This window comes from Ischnura elegans, chromosome 7, assembly GCF_921293095.1.
Source record: "Ischnura elegans chromosome 7, ioIscEleg1.1, whole genome shotgun sequence".
NCBI lineage: Eukaryota > Metazoa > Arthropoda > Insecta > Odonata > Coenagrionidae > Ischnura > Ischnura elegans.
The window spans coordinates 30,275,109-30,292,691 of record NC_060252.1 but is presented as its reverse complement, the minus strand read 5'-3'; the positions used below and the strand labels follow the sequence as shown (position 1 = coordinate 30,292,691).

General features: G+C 37.4%; 1 protein-coding gene across 1 annotated transcript in view; it reads right to left on the bottom strand.

Moving 5' to 3' along the window:
- The window catches only part of LOC124162786 (hemicentin-2-like), a 135,589-nt gene that overhangs the window by 20,472 nt on the left and 97,534 nt on the right, over positions 1 to 17,583 (bottom strand). The window contains exons 4-7 of the mRNA XM_046539422.1: positions 14,452 to 14,565; positions 10,329 to 10,532; positions 9,275 to 9,420; positions 8,212 to 8,362 (exon numbers count right to left, since the gene is read on the bottom strand). Of these exons, the coding sequence (XP_046395378.1) occupies positions 8,212 to 8,362; positions 9,275 to 9,420; positions 10,329 to 10,532; positions 14,452 to 14,565 (615 nt within the window). The remainder of the gene's footprint in view (positions 1 to 8,211; positions 8,363 to 9,274; positions 9,421 to 10,328; positions 10,533 to 14,451; positions 14,566 to 17,583) is intronic.

The following is a 17,583-nucleotide window of genomic DNA, read 5'->3' as shown; positions in this document are numbered from 1 at the left end:
GTGTTGGTCTACTGTGATTGTGAGATGGGGTAAGGTGGAGGAATTATGGGTGCTTGGAGGGAGAGGACGGGAGATTAACTTGGGGGGAAATCCCCGAGATGGCTCGTTTCCAGATAAGCTGTGGAGGTGGCCCCAGTTATTAAGATTCAATTGTGTTTTGTGTCACCTTTCCTCCACCAAGACTTTATGGACATTCTCACAATTCTGGACAGTGATAAGTGTCGTGATTTTGCAGTGTTCAATATTCTATCGATGGCTGAGTGATTGAATTGATCAGCTGATCTTAAGACTGCCTACTGTGTTTTAGTGTGGCTTTTGGCGTTGAGTTGCGACCTTCATCGCCCGACAAGTATGAACTTTCATCTTGTCGCAACCAGCATGTAGCTCTCATTTCTATTGTTAATTGAAGAGTGAAATTTAGAGTGATTTCTTTTGTTGATGCAATATGCAGTTCTCATTTTGTTAGCATCGCCTATGATTCTTTTTTGACTTGTTTAATTAATACTGAGAGATATATATACACATCTTGATTAAATTTAGTCAGTACTTGTTCAATAGCTGACATGAATACCATATGCCTTATAAATTGTTAATAATTATTGGAAAATCGAGGAATTTAGTGCAATCTATTGTCATTTACGTAATCTTGTTGAATTTTGGAGGATTCTTTATTGATAATTAATTATGGACTGATAATATTTACAAACATGGAGGGTTTAAATGGGAGAAATACTAATGCCAATGTATATTAATTAACACTAGGAGGACGGCAATTTCGCTCAACCTTGGTGGCCGGAGGGGTCAAATTTGACCCCCTTATTTTTTTCTGACTCATCCATTTATTTCATGGGATTTATGCTATGCTATTCATTAGGGATTACATAATACTTGTAAATAACGACTTTATTCTCCAATCAGATGTATTATTATAACATTTTCTCTTTTTTAAACTATTCTTGTGAGAACCTATTTCTCATGAATGCCAGCAGGTCCTCATTTTAATTTTTTTTCAGTTATTTGTCAAGACTATTAACCGCTTTTTAGACTACAAGTACAGAAAAACATATTTTATATTGGTTAACTGAGTATTATTTCAAATGACAATAAAAATCATACTTTTTTACAATTTTTTATTTTTATAAGCCATGATTACATTCAAGGGGAACCATACATCACGGAACTAAATTCAGCTGCTGTGCATCCTTAGAAGAGAATCAATTACTTTGACAGCCCACACATGTAACAACCTTTCGCTCTAAAAAAATACATTTGTTGCACACATGTTTCCTACAAGTTTTACAAATTAGGAATCCCTTAGCATCCTTTTTACATTTCAAACGCACTTGACATTTCTTGCGCTTCGCGCTTGCTTCACACAGATTATCATCGTCCTCGATCTGCGATGGCCCCTGACGTGCGAGGGTGTTAGCAGCTGTTAGCTCCTCTACGAGAGTAAGAAGGAACTTACGGCGAGAGATCTTACAATTGTTTACCTCTCTAAAGAGAATCCAAGCATTTATCCCAGCGAGATCCAGAATGTTGCTAAAAGTGTGAAGAGGCCAACGTCGAGCTGCAGGCTTTACTGAATAAAGCCTCGCCATTTGGTCTACTATATCTACGCCGTATTTGTTTTCATTATAAAATAAAACTGTCTCTGGTTTATGTTTAGAACCTAAATTAACGGTCACATTTGGGTGCATAGTACTTACTATAAGAACATTTTTATTTTTCTTGCCTTGATATACGGTGAGTGTGACATTATCCTTTTTCAGAACTCTAGTTTCGTGCAGCTGCATGCGACAGGTTTTGATTTCAGAAGGGATCTCCCTTCGAGATCTGTTGATAGTTCCAACTACACTAGTGTTCTTACTCCTCAGAGTCTCTGCGAGGTAAAGAGAAGTAAAGAAACTATCACAAGTTATATTCCTTCCTTTTCCTAAGTAGGGGGAAATCAACTGTAGCACCACGTGATCTCCGAGACGCATATCATTTGGCCTGGAATCATCTTTTCCTAGATAGGGAAAAGCATTTATGATATACTTTTTATCCTTATCCACAGCTAGCCAAAATTTTTGCCCGTACTTATCCGGCTTACTTGACATAAATTGCAAAAATGGACAACGGGCTTTTGTGGGGAAAAGTTGTTCATCTATTGTTACGTAGGGCCCTGGAATGTAGCATGCCTGACTATTTTCAATGAAATTGCTCCACACCTCGGATATAAGCGCAAATTTGTCTGTAGCCAGTCTACTTGGCCTTGTTGATTTTATGTCAAATCTAAGAAAACGCAAAATTTCTTGAAAACGGTCTCTAGACATTGCGGCTTTGCATAAGGGCAAACCCCACTTCACTGACCATAATGATTTTATGGGAAGAGATTTGGCCCCGAGGACTCCTCTCAAATAGAAAATTCCTAAAAAAGCATCTAGCTCCTCTAATGTCACAGACCAATTTTGATCTCCAAGCTTCATTCGAGCTTCTGTTTCGGTACAATTTTTTATTATCCTGAGAATTTTTTCGTCTATAATCAGCCTCCAGGCGCTCGAACAAGTTTCATTTATAAAGCGCTTGGCATGCGCTGTGGGTCCTGCCCTATCCACGAACACATTTTGTCTCGCAAGCCTCCCAGGAAGACCTTCATTTGGGGGCACTACTCTCCACTCACTACCATCTGCGGCATATAGAATAGTACCTATGCCATTTTCTCCCTCCGATTCTTTACCTCTTGGGAGACACATTTGCGAATCCGTGGTATCTAAAGCTGTCGTCATGACATAACCTCCACGACTCCCACGACTTTTTAGATGTCCTCGTAGGCTCGTTGCTCTCCGAACAACTCCGATCCCTCGGCGGCCCCTACTTCCTCGAACCGCACGGCCCCTGCTTCCTTCTAAAAGCTTCCTTTTCTCTGAAAAATAATTTCAAGGAAAGAAATAAATATCTACCAGTACTATTTTTAGTACATCACATTCTCATGTTATTTCAAATTACTTACCATGCTCAATAGTATTTTTCCTTAGATCTTGCTGAGGGGGTGCACTGCTGTCTTCCAACCTTGTATCGGGGACATCTGAATCCGATTCGGAAGATGGGATGGAATGGTTTGTCAGCAAAAAAGGTTCTTCGTCGCTACTCGAATCACTATCTTCCCCTAAACCACAATCAGAACCCGATTCATTTCCACTTATGTCCTGTAAGGCTGCGAGAAGCTCCTCGTGGGATAATCCTTTCCGAGCCATAGCTAAGAACACGGACAACGAGTGAAGTTCGCTGTCGACAAGTCCACCTTCCAACAGTGCTCGTCTTCGACTGGCTTTTGAAACAAACACTGAATGGTAGGTAGTAGAAATATGAGAACAAATGATGTGAGAAAATGTAATCACCATCACCACGCAGAGACAAAGTTTCAAATCGACGCTCACTAAGCATCAAAAAACTTCGCCAGTCAACACTCCGCCTGCCAAGTAAAAAACTATCAGATTTCAAAATCAACGACGCGGACTTGTGAATGAGTAAGCTTCAAATTGAAGGAATAGACACATTGAAAGTATGAACACACTCAACGAATATCAAGTTTCAATTCAAACACCACGGTGACTGATATTTCAAGTAAACATCAGAGAGGAAATGCAAAACAAGCATGTTGATGTGGCTAAGGAGTAAAATATGGACTTTTACGACTTAGAAGGTATAGAGAGATGAGATCGTGTTTCATTAGAGTATTTTCAAACAGTTCAAAAACACATTTATAGTATAATAGCTATGATGCAAAGAAATGGGAACGTTGAAAACTCTATCACAGGGAGGGGGTCAAATTTGACCCCTCCGGGCTCGAAGGTAAAAGTTAAATTTCCAAATTAACCGTTCAACCGTTTTTTATGAAATTCACCGTGTTCACGTCTTGTCATAAAAGATGAAAAGTCACAAAAATTCAATTCAATCAGAAAAAAATTAAGAAATCGTCAGCAATTTAAAAACGCCGAGGGGTCAAATTTGACCCCTTCGGCCTTCTAGTGTTAAGTGAGACACATATTATGCTGAATATTTTTGCTGGTATTTTGATAACTAATAATTATTTAGTGAATAACCGTATTTTTGAATAAACTTGTACTTAATGATTATATAATATGGGGTATATATTTTGTTGGTCGACCCTAACTTTCTCTTGGGTTGCAATATGAATTTTGGGTAGAAGTTAAAACCCATTTTTGTCAATCGTTGATTTTTGATAAGGTGGTTGAACCCAACTAATGGGACAACCCAGGGTTCTGATGAACCCAACTGCTTCACCAACCCAATCTTGCCCATTTACTAAGTGGTTGGTTATTGTATTGCTTTACTTGGTTTTAAAAAAACCACAAAATATCTCTGATGAGAAAAGGAACATTTGAGTTTGGTAAAGATATCCTGGTGTTATACCAATAAAAATCTTCCCAGTTCCTTCTGGTTGCTGATGATAATTATTTGTAATTTTGATTCACTGTTCACCGAAACAAGCATCACATTATGACATATTGATTATTAATTTCATTTTCTTGCTATGTAATACTAAATAATCTACTCTATATCAATTCAGCAATATTTCTTGTCTCACTCTTGTAATTATGTCATGTTACTCACTTAAGAATTCTGTTGAATTCCAAACATCACTTCTGAGGTTATTATTTACAGAGTGATAAAAATGTATGTTCTTGTCAAAACTATTTTTGAGTGATATTTCTTGAATACTATTGTCTCAATCAATAAACTTTTTATATTCAGTTCAATTCTAACCACTGAATAATGGTTTTTGTGAAATTCATGGGGGTTAAACAGTGGGGGTTCATCCAGTGAAAACCAGTGGACCTGTGATGCCTCGATAAGTTTTCTAGGCATTAATCAGTTCTTGGTGGACGTGTCTTGGTCCGCAAGTTCAAGCAATTTTTGTGGTCATTTTCCCACAGAGGATGTGGCATTTTTTAGTGTCCCCCCCCCCCCCCCCAAAATTTTCTGGTACCCCCCCCCCAGAAATTCCTCGAACTTCCTCCGAACTTATCCGCAGAACTTTTCCCGCTAAGGATTTTTCGCGCTAAGGTTTTTCGCGCAAAGGATTTTCGCGCAAAATCCTGTGTCGCAAAATCCTGTCTCTGGAAAATCCTGTCTCTGAAAAATCCTGTCTCTGAAAACCCTGCCTCTGGAAACTCAGCCTCTGGAAACAGCCTCTGAAACAGCCTTCGAAACAGCCTCCGAACCAGCCCCGAACCAGCCTACCTGCAATGCAAGACTTATATAGGACTACTGCGGAGAAATACTTCTCCTTGGCAAGCAAGGGGAAATCGGTGCTAAGGCCTTAGTATTGCACTTGGAGTGAGAAGTTTTACCATTGTCCTATCACAAACTCTCTCTCCCTCCAACACCTCACCCCAGTATCTCCTTCCCCTCCATGTGTTCCAATGAACGATTCCTCTGATGTCTCAAACCCAGAAGTTGAGGGGAAAATTCTGGGTGCTGGCTGTTGTCTCAAAACCAGGGAATGGTGTTTTGTGGAGCGGCCGTTTCTGCAGGGGCAGTGACGCATCAGTGGGCGGTTGTTGAATTCGCCTGGCTACCCCTCCACTCCCTGGAAGAAGCCCTCCCCTCAAATGCTGTCTCGCCTTGCATAGGCAAGCCCTCTTTCTGGTCGAGACCTGCTGGGAGTCACATGTCTTGTGAGCCATGAGATTTTTAGAGCAATTTTCTGCTGGTAATGTTTCCTTGGGATCATGAATTTACTATCATTGTTTTCTGTAATATTTCTGATTTGTTTGCATACTCTACTTTGAATAGATATCGTACGGTAATAACTCGTAAATTGTTTTTGGCTACCTTTTTCTTGTGAGCTGTTTTTCTTGTTTGTGGAGTCTTACCCTGATCCAGCATGTGACCGACGGTTGGAGTATTTCCCTTGTCTGGACTTACGTGAAAAATCAACCAGATTTTACGACGTAACGTCACAATAAACGCACACTTTTTGCCCTTCTATTAATTTTATTGGCCACTGAAATTATGGCACTATTTGACTATTGTCAGGGAAGGCCAATTAAACTAAGACCTACGCTGAAAAGTACTGTCTTACACAGAATTACTAGAAACCTACATTTTTCTAAGTATTTACTAACAAGCGTCAAAAATAACATTTTTATTTGCCTTTTTATAATCATGAATGTTCGTATGGCCATGGTTACAGTATTGCCGCATATTAACGGTATTTGTTAGCCTTTCAGTTACTAGGAATTAAAAGTTCAAAATTGGAACAATATTAGAACTTCAACGCACGCGCTTGCTTTAGCATATTTCATTTTCATCTTAGTTAAAATTATTATTTTTTTTATAAAATTGACTTTTTCCTCCATGATACGTAAGGTTCATATTTTTTCATGAAGATGACGAATTATGGTATGATGCATTGAATGGACTGTAATTGCACCTCGTGATGATGAAACCTCATTAAAAGTTTTGAAATCACCTGAGAAGGCGATCAACTGAGGCATATTCCAACTTGGTTTCCAACTATGACGTATTATTACAACCTACAACCTGCATTACATGAAGTAGCGTTAACATAGTTCACCTACCTTCCTTCATGCTGTAGAAAAATATGTTATATTTAAAGCCGTTGTGCTTAAGTACAGAAATGCTGAGGCGACCTGCAACTAATACCATTTCACTTGCTTTCGAGAACATTTTGATGGAATCCGTGACCTTTCACGGATGAAAATAAACAGGCGGTAAACCCTCAAGCTCTTTCCAGGGATTTAATGTGCCTGAAAGAGCAAAATCATTCAAATCCGCATCATATCTAACCTTCTTCTAAAGGTTATCCTAGTTGTTGCAGCCATTTCGTCCAGGAAACTTCATCTTCATCCTTTGTATTCATTTCATTGTTAGACGTGAATGCAATTTTCATCAATTATGCTATTGCGTATTAATTTTTCAATGTTCCTCTCTGATTCAGCCATGAAGTTACCCTCTCTAACATTCTGTATGAATTTTCCATGCACCCGTCAGTGTCCTTTTCTAATTAAAATTTTTGTCACCTCTTTTCTTTCATGGACTATATTTAATACTTGCTGATCTATTTTCTTGCCAGTTGAACTATCAAAATCATGCTACCAACGAACTAAAATGCCTTTTGAGATTCAGCGGTAGGTATATAAGATAAATCTTTCCTGAAAATTTTGAGATGAAAACTATTTACGTCTCCATTTACGTAATACCTTGCAGGTAATGTGCACTAATCTGTCTGGTTTCGGGAGAAGCGTGCAACAGAATGTAATGGAACGAATAAAATGCGCACACAATGGATTTTCAGACATCTCTGTTTGCCACAGCGTATGCAGGGACCAAAAAGTAGACGGTATTGCATCACTTAAACATGTTCCAGGAAAAACAAAATAAAGCAATTACAATTTCTTACTTTTGGCTTACAGCAAGTAATAGAACCTAGTCTATTAATGGCCCTTAAAGTGTAGGAATCATTGATATTTGCGAATACGAACCTAAACGGTTGAACTATAGTTGCCATTTACGCCTGGTGTGCAATTAAATGGAATAAAAACCTTTTAATATCATGGAAAATATTAAGGCCGTTATACTAAACATCGTATTAAAAGTTAATGCATGCATATAATTCATACGTGAATGTAGTACATATTCTCGAAAATCAAGTGGTTCAAGCCTTCAAGAATCCGAAAAAACTGGCTCGGTGACTACACGTTCTCAGCTCTGATTGGTGGAATATTTGTCAATAATATCTATCTGCATGGATTTCTTGTCATGTTATAAGTCATGCATGAATACTTTACGACGCTAAATTTTCATTTTCTATTCCTAACTAATAAAATATTTGCTATATTATCTTTATTTGTATGATAGCATTTTTGTGTCCTTAGAACTCAACTAGTTTCTGGTCTGACCTTGTTATACTTGTCATGTGTGCTTGTTCTGTGTCTGGCAAGCGAGCTCGTGTCAGATTAAAGCTAGGATGCGTGCTGCATGCCTGGTGTGGAATCACCCACATATCCCGGTGGTTGCTAGCACGGTACCTCGTAAATTAATATATCTACCGTGTTATACTAAGCTGAATGACGAATTAAGGTAAACACTCATGCTGTGAAAGACTTTCTAGGTTAGTTTCGATTTGGCGGTTGAAGGTGGAAAACGGCTATAAATGGATCATCTCCAGTTACTCACAGAGCACGTTGAGCACGAAGGAGTTTTCGATGCCAGAGGACTTTATTGCCGGGTTGAACGAGAGGCATTTGAGCTGCTTCCGGTCAGCTTCCGGGCCCGGAGTCAGCGACAGCGTGCTCACGGCAAGCTTCTCGTTTCCACCCTCTTTCCACTGCCACCAAAAATTACAAAAGCAGTAAAACCGTTTTTTAGTTACCTTAAGCAATATGCAGCACCTCATACTATAAGCTTATGAACTGTCACAAGATGGTTTGGAAATATATCTCTCATTATACGCCTTTTTATATATCTCTATACAAAATATTATTCGCATAAAACCTTTAAAAGGTTTGTAATTGGTATCAAACCTAAAATTTCAATTCGTAGTGTTTTTTTTAGTTGTACGTAATGATCGTAAATATATTTGTTATTTTTACACCAAAAAACGATATTACACCGATAAAAATAACTATTGTATAAAAAAATTGCATTAAGAGTTATAACCACTGTCTTACAGAAATACAGAAGAAATTTTTTCATCATACATTACTAATTTTTCTGAAGCTCAAATATGAGCAAGTAGTTTTCTCTAAGCCTATTATTAAAAACTATTAAGACACTAATTCAAGAATCTTATAAACAAATCTTCAGGTATATAGTACTCCCTAAATTCTATTATGAAAATTTTTATTTTGGTATGCCCCACTCCGTTCTCCTGGCCATGACTTCATGCATTAACTCTATACGTTTTAATTGTGTGAAATACTTCTTCCCCTTTGTGAGATCAAGGGTCCAATATTGTTTCCTGAAAAATGTTAAAATAACCTCCGAGAATGGCAAAATCGGTCTAAACGTCTATGAAAAGTTGTAAAACTAACAAAGATATTTACGTCCATTACCGATAACGTAAAGAAAAACTCACTACGGATTGAAATTTTAGGCTCTAAACCGATAGCAAAGCTTTTAAAGGCACATTTTATGCGAAAGATATTTTGATTATAGAAATAAAGAGAGGTGTATAATGAGAAATATATTACGCAGCGCTATGAAAATAATAGTGATATTATATAATAACGTGATCTACCTGTGTATGCTTCATCTTGACGGAATTCAACCACCACTCGAATGCAGCTCTTGGTCTCGAACCCGATGCCTCGCAAATGACTTCATACTGTTGGTCCGAACGAAGAACATCTGGCTTGCTCACAATTCGTACCGACAGTGGCTTAACTGTGGTGCATGTAATAAGAAGAGTGATTAATGCATAAAGTGATCAGACATGCCAATGAAGGAATATATTTGGTACAAGCATTACGAATTCAAATACCATGTATTGAAAGACCCAAAAAAATTAACAAAGGGAGATATAGCTGGGTAGTATTAAGACAAAGCCATTCACATATTTAAGAAATCATAAATTACCAAAGTCAACCTTTCAATCCTAGAAAAGTTAACGGTTTGAAATTGCAAGGCAATGGAATTTAAAAAAAACTTTGTTTCCGTTAAAGCAGTTGTACTTGCAATCAATTCCGTATTTAATCTATAGAATGCATGTAAAATGTTTGAAAAATACTTGCTGAGATTGAGTTTGTAACACGGCAAATAAATGAAGAATGAATAGACCCACTTAATGAAGATAACGCTATATTTTACATAGTAAATTCATTGATTCTTAAATATTTTCAATGCAAACTAAGCTTATTAGGAGTATTCAAACTTCAAAAATCATTTGTCGCATCATGTTCTGCCCAAATACCTATGGCGCGTAGGTTAGATAACCCATTATACTTTCATAAACAAACATGGATGTTGTCCAACTTAAAAATGGTAAAAAGCGAGTGTAATTATACACTATAAAATTGTCTTGCATTAAGGGTTTATGTAACCTTTGTTAAATATGTATAAATATCTTTTAATGCCGGATAACTTTCATATTTATCAAGGCTGTTGAAATAAATTACATTGGTTAATTTGGGTAATTGGTGAATTAGGGTGGGTTAATTAGACATGCATCATATGAAGGTGATTTAATTAATACGAAGAATCTTGCCTGCACTCGCATATTGGGAGTATCTCGTATACCACTTGATCCGTCTTCCCCTCCTGACTTAGTTACATACAAAGGGACGTGTACTCACGTAAGAGGTCTAGGCGTAGGGACCTCTCGATGGGCAGGGCCAGCTTGGTGTTGGATGCTTGGCACCTGAGAGTGGCGTTCAAATGTCTGCGGCGTACGTCTCGCACCTCCAGACGATTCACCGCCAGACCAGTGCGACGCTCCTCCGTCAATCCATCCACAAGTTCGTCGCCCACGAACCAGGAAACCGTGGGAGGAGGCTTACCTGTGAAACACGTTGAGTCATGGGTACCATGAAAATCAAATATGAAGGTAGCAAGAGTGGCATGGCTGAAGTCAAATGATGTACTCGGGCTACCTAAAATTTACGCAAAAGTGTCACCAAAATAGTTTTAAACAAAAGGAAACTTAATTAGGAATCAAATTTGAGTGAAAATTTGCTCCTCAGCACAACACAAACGTCAAAAAAGATTTTTTAAACGATATTTACCGTAGTCAACTTGACTAGCTTCAACACTGCTTCGAACCTTTGAACACTGATCTGTAGACCGCTTACCTTGACTAAATATTCACAATCTAAGCGGCAGATCATAAATTAATATATTTATTAATAAGCAAAAGATATGAATGGCGTATATAAAAGCTGAGAAACTAAATATATTTGCGTAATTTAGGCGAAATCTGTTTAGTGGTTTTCGTTTTACGATGTTGGTACCATGCGATCATACCAGTTTCAGGCAGTTTTTCGCAAATACCATTCTTATTTTATCATGAATTTATAATTTCTCGTACATATTTAAAGAGACAGAGTTATTGCAGATATTGGTAACGGGGTTGGAGGAAGGAATGGAAACATATGGAATGAAAATAAACGTTAAGAAGGCAAAAGTGAGAAATGTAGATGGTATGAGGGTGAAGACAAAAGAAGGTGAAATACAGAATGTGAGAACCTACAGCTACATGGAAACTTTGATAGCTGAAGACTGGAAAACTATAGGAGAAATAAAAAGAAGGATAGGAATGGCGAAAGAAGTTGTCAAGAAGAAGAAAAGAGCCTTGTGTAACAAGGCACTGGATTTTAAATTGAGGAAGAGTGGTGAAATGCTATGTGTGGAGCGTGTTTACGTATGGATGTGACACTTGGACGATGGGGAAGAGAGACAGGGACAGGATTGGGGCGTTTGCGATGTGGGTTTGGAGGAAGATGGAGGGAATACTGTGGACGGATCGAGTTAGGAATGAGCAAGAGTTAAATAGAATAGATGAGAAAAGAACGATGTACAAATTAAATCAATGGAAGGTAACTGGCTGGGACATTTGATGAGAGGGAGTGGAATTTTGATAGTAGCTTTGGAGGGAACGGTGGAAGAGATCAGAAGAAGGGTAAGGAGAAGGCTGAAGTTTATTGACAACGTAAAAATTGGAACATATGGAGACTTCAAGGAGATGGCCGGAGACAGGAGGAAATGGAGACAGCATTGGCGCGGGGATCTGCCGACGGGCATAACACTACAAGATGAAGATGATATATTTAAATTCACAAACGTTTACTCTTCATGAGTGCCGTAACAAAAACGTCCTATTACAAAGAGCTTCTCTAACTCGAAAAAAAACATATTTCTCCACTTGAGTCCTTGCTAAATTATCCTAAATTTACCGTCATATATTTCAAAAATGGAAGATGGGAATCCCTATTTCTTTTAAATCATTTAAAGTGCATCATTCAAAGAATATGTGACCATAGTTTCATAAAATTGTTGTTACTTATACCGAGACGTTACTACCTTAAGAGGACGCATTACACCGTCTCGGCAGACATATTTGTTTTCGTGGCAAATTAATAGTTTGAAATTCCGTTTTCATTTTGAATTTTTTTAGAGTATTTACAGAATAAAATTGTTAAAATTCTCCTTTTTTTATCAATATTTTACGTGAGAAAAATACTTTATTGGAAATTACTATATAGTATAGGAAAATGTGGAAAATGGTCAAATCAAAAATACTCTGAAAACTTTAGTGTGACTATTTCATCGCGAATAAATAATAGTTGAACAGGAATAATGCCTACGGTAAGCCTGGGAAAAAACATCGTCTCTCATGCCAATAATGTAAATAACCTTTAATTTTCTTGAATGACATTACGAAAACAGGACGTCTTAATTGAATTGTGTGATAGCATTGAAGTCAATGATTGAATTATTTTTTCCTGTTAGGTGAAGTACCTATCAGCCTCCAAATAACTAGGAAAGAATTCTTATGGAAAGAATAATTACACTATATATTGATAATTACACATCATGATAAATGAAGAATTCTCTCATTAACAGCACAAATACATTAGATGGTTCAAAAAAGGCGTATTTGCTTTATGACTTTTGTTATGATGACATTATGCTGCGAGGTAAGTCCTAACGCATTTAGTCTGAATGCAATACTTCAAGATTTTTTGTACATCACCGAAGGAATGATCTACCTTTCCTCTAAAATATTTTGCTACCGCTAAGATAAGAGCCACGACCCTTGATGTGAGACCATGAAAGCTCTATCCCCAACCCATAATACTCCTCACTCCAAAGCTTTACCTCGTGCTCTTTGTATTGATCCCTAGAAGTAAAGTGGGCACTTTTACCGCGGAGAAAACATTCAGCCAACGGGATTACATTAAAAACTGCATTCCAGGAATACAAGGATTCCCTGGAGGCCCTAATTTTTTCACTCACTTTAAAGTCAAGGTAAACCTGGCATCCACAGGCAATGCAGGACAAAAGGGCAGTATGGCATTTCAGAGACGAAAAACCAAAGCTGAGTCGTTTGTCACGCAATGGGTCTATACTCTACTCTCACTCTATTATCGACCAGCATTACTGGGGTCGGGAAATGAATGAAATCGAAGAAAAGAAAATTTAGAAAAAACCGATTGAGACGAAGCGCGGTTAATACTAAGTCGAAAGAGCAATTTTTTCCACTGACTGCGTTTGAATTACTTGTATACGTTTTATATTGAACGGTTCATCAAATAAATATCTTTTTTACAATTTGAACTTTCTCTCCAATAGCGCCGGACATTTTGCCAATGTTAACAAAGCTAAACTGCTTGCGATAATTAATGGTTTGCAGCAATGTCGAAACTATTAGGGGATAGGGAGGATGGAAAATACCAGAACCTCAAATATAAAATTAAAATTTGTATCGCAGCAATCGTTTTTGCTTGAAATTGAGCAATTAAATGCTTTTGCATTAATTCGGTGTTTCTGGTTTATTCAAATTATAAACTTATTTCCATACTAAGTGGACTCTGCATATTAAATTAATGTAACCAGGCCTCGCCTTTCCCGGTTATTATTACCCTGCGTAGTGCGCAATGTATTCTGATCCATCCCCTCACCCCAAAGCAAGAGCTAGTTACATCATTGGTTAACTGTCCTCTGAAGGTACATTTAAAACAGCTCGTCTTAAAGGTTACAACTTTCAACTCAAATATCTATCTTCCAATTTCGAACTGTTCGCATGAAAGGCGCATATAAATAGGAAATAAACCACCGCATCGGTAATCGTCCAGGGAACCTTGACCTTCAGGTACTTTACGTACACTGTTTATTTTTGTACCCAAGGGGAGCAGGTCTCATATCCGTTTCCCTGCTTTGCAGAACAGAACCAATTCTCCAAGGTACCAATTATGACCCGTTTACCTGCACGATGGGTCGGTTCAAGTTTTCCAAGCACTACGATTCATAGTCGAGATGAACGCCTCCGCGCCGACAACCGCGAAAAATAATCCACGCTACAGTGGTGACGTCGAGTCTGCTGAAAACAAGGTCCTGAATCTCCTACACGATACTCTGATGTTCTCATGGTCTGATGATGGCAATCGTTGAGGTATAAGTAAGTAGAAGGCAATAAAGGAAAAGGAAGACCTCGAAAAAATATATAGAACAGGTAAAGAAGGATGGAAAAGAGAACAAATACCTATGAGTATAATATTAGCTGATTGGAGAGCTGCGACAAACCAAACTTAGGATTGCTGTTCAGTGATGATGAAAAAAAAATGCAAGAATTTCTATAGAAAATACCACTTAGAACTTGACTCCATCAAGTAGCCAGTTAACTAATAATTTCACTAGCAAAATTCACACCCGTATCTAAGAGGAGAGTTAATTACTCTGGGCACACGATTAGGTGCCTACCTCCGAACACGTGGCAATCCAAAAGGACGTCGTCTCCCTCGGAAAGCGGGCCAAGCACTGACCCGCTGACCTCGACACCCGTCGGCCCGATGACCTTGACCTCCTGGGGCGGAACTGCAATGAAAAGAAATGCATCCATTAGGCAAGTTAATATTTTCTCATCAAATGAGATCTCCGCTTTTAATCGCATGCACAGGCGAAACTGAGAGAGGTCCCGAATGTTAATTACATGAATTTTTGGCAGTACCTCATAGAACTATCAAAACATTTAATGATTAATATTTATAGAATATGGGCTGTGAATATAAAATTTAAATGCAAATTATGTATTCTACCCTTAAGTCTTAGAAGTTATTTATATTCACAACTGATGTGTGATCCATTTTTTTTGAATAGGTATTATCAGGAAATAGTGACCCATATTAATTTCACAGAATCACCAAGCATTAAATTGCCAGGATTTCCAGGATAATACCATTCCTGGGGCCGCGAAGTGAATTCACGGTATCAAATTTCTAAAACTAAATATCCGTAGAAATTTATTTATTAACGCTGGTTTATTCATTTTTTGGTGAAAAAATAGCGATAATTTAACGTAAGTACGCCATGTTTCTGCTCAGCGGCATCCAAACACACTGCAAAATATTCAGAATTTCAAGTTCAAATAAGCAAAGCATATCATATTAATATGTTACACAATTTTTTACCCCATAAAGATATTCCAAAGGAGTCAGCAAAGTTTAATTTATAAGAATTTCTACGAAAGCTAGATAACCGCCATTCTTTGGAAAGTTTTTCTATGCTTGAATGCCCGTATCTAGATATGCAAGGAAATTGCTATTATAATCAATATTTTTTAGTTTACTTGCATATTTTTTAAGTTAATTACTCAAAAATTGCCATCTTATAAGTTTATCCACTCTTTTAAGATACCATCACACAGTGAAGAGGCGTATTAAGATGGTATATTTAAGGTGGCTCTACAATGAAAGTTTTTATTTAACCAGCGTAATAATCAATGTTTAATAAAAATTGATGAATACTAAAAAGCGTATTGCCTGTGCGTACCATCCCTGATGCAGATTAACGTTTCAACTTATTGCATACACTAAGGTGCCACGGAAAGTAACTAGCTCCCCCAAAACAACGACAACACCCATCTTTATGTGAGTCGCCAGACAGTGGAATGTGTTGCATGACATTAGTAAAATGGGAAGTTTAAATGAAAGTTCGGAATCATTTTACCAATCGCGAATTATTACAAACATCGTGAGAGAATTGAACAAAGACGGGACGCACAGCCAAATAGCATAATTTCACAGAACCGGAAATCGAATCGGGGACCTTTGACTTTCCAGGCCACTGCAAAGACTACTAAGCTATCCAGGATCTTTAATTTCAATTATAATTTTACCGAGGCTCGTGGTACCACATTTTAGGCCTTCGCGGTCCATCAAGTATGGCATTCTTAGGGAGAAAGGACTTCAATGAAGCCACAACCAGTTGATAGCCACAAACCTACGAGTTGGAGATTATGAATGTATGTATATTTCGTGCCTGCCGCGTGAAGGGCGGTGAAATTTACCTCAAACATTGTTTTTCATGGCATTTCCTGTACATGCAGCGTGATGATAATAATATTCATAGTATTTCTTCGTGGGAGTAAACCCAATTTTCAAATAGTAATTTTAAGGTTATTGCAAGAGAAGTAATGCATTTAAAAAGGTACAAGGTAGTATTTCAAGCCCAAATACATTTGGGTATAGTTAAATACTTAAGAGAATAATTATTTTAATCAAATTGATAAGATGGCTATCATTATTTAGAGAAAAAATAAAGTTTTTGTTTTTATATACCTGTCGAAGTGCACATGAAATTGGTTAGGTATCACATCGATGCTATAATGACAGCAAATACGTTAAAATATTTTGCTTAAACGAATCATAAAATATATCACCATGAATTTCATGTGATGCACTGCTGAATAAACTCATTGCCCTTACATCATTTACGAGTAAATAGACGTTATTAATATCCAGTGGCTGGATAGCGCCTCAGATCCAATTACTGGAAAAATAATTTGATACGAAGGCTCATATTTAGGGTATTCAATGTTTTAAACGTATTAAAAGCAATTCATAGCATCGCTTTAAGGTTGAGCACGAGTAAGGAACTCGCTAAAGCTCTACCATAGCAACTATGCCGACTCAAACTTCCAGAAGCAGCAAGTATTATTTTGTAGTCATAGAGTTTGTGGAATTCATGGTACGTGAAATGGTAATTTATTTAGATATTTATGAATAATATCATATAATTAATCACTTATAATCAGAGAACAGTAAAAATACTACTCATCCAAAGATTAAACACACATTCAAAATATATTGCCGGCATGGAGAAAGTACACTCATTCCCGTAGCAACAGTAAGTTAACATAAATTAAATTTTGAAATATGAAAGTGCAATGCCAGAGGTTTTGCTTCATATAAAATAATTTTTCTTAAGAAAAGGGGATTAGCTTAAAAACATATGTGAGGATTAGAAGCCAAGGGGTACAAGTGATATTTTTCTCAACATAGCTAGGCAAACTTAATTGTAATAAAATACACAAAAACTTGGTTTCCAAGGGATACGAGTGAGTCTCTGTTCTGTGCTGATATCGAGTGGAAAATAAAATTCAACATTAAAGGCCGGTTTTATAATGTCTGGTTAAAATTTTGCGTAGCATAAAAACTGGACTAAAGTAATCCTTGCTTTTATGAATACGAGTTCTACGAAACGTTATTCTGAAATACTTTTGCTTACCCTAGCTTACAAAAATTCTCCAGATAAAACTTTGGCTGTAATATTTCCTGGTTAACGCTAACTAGACATTATAAAACCAGCCCTAAATATCTAATTGATCCTGCTTGTTCTACATACCTAATTTCGGTGCCTAACACTGTTTAGAAATCACTTGTACCCCTTGGCTTCTCACCCACTCATGTTAGAAGCTAAATCACAAACTGAGTTCTTTTATGAGAGTCATAAATTTTTCTAGAATGAGTGTTACTGGGAATGCAGCCATAGGAGAGGAATGGAGGGAATAGGATTTATTGGTAAAATGGAAGGGAGTTGGTCTTATGTCAAATC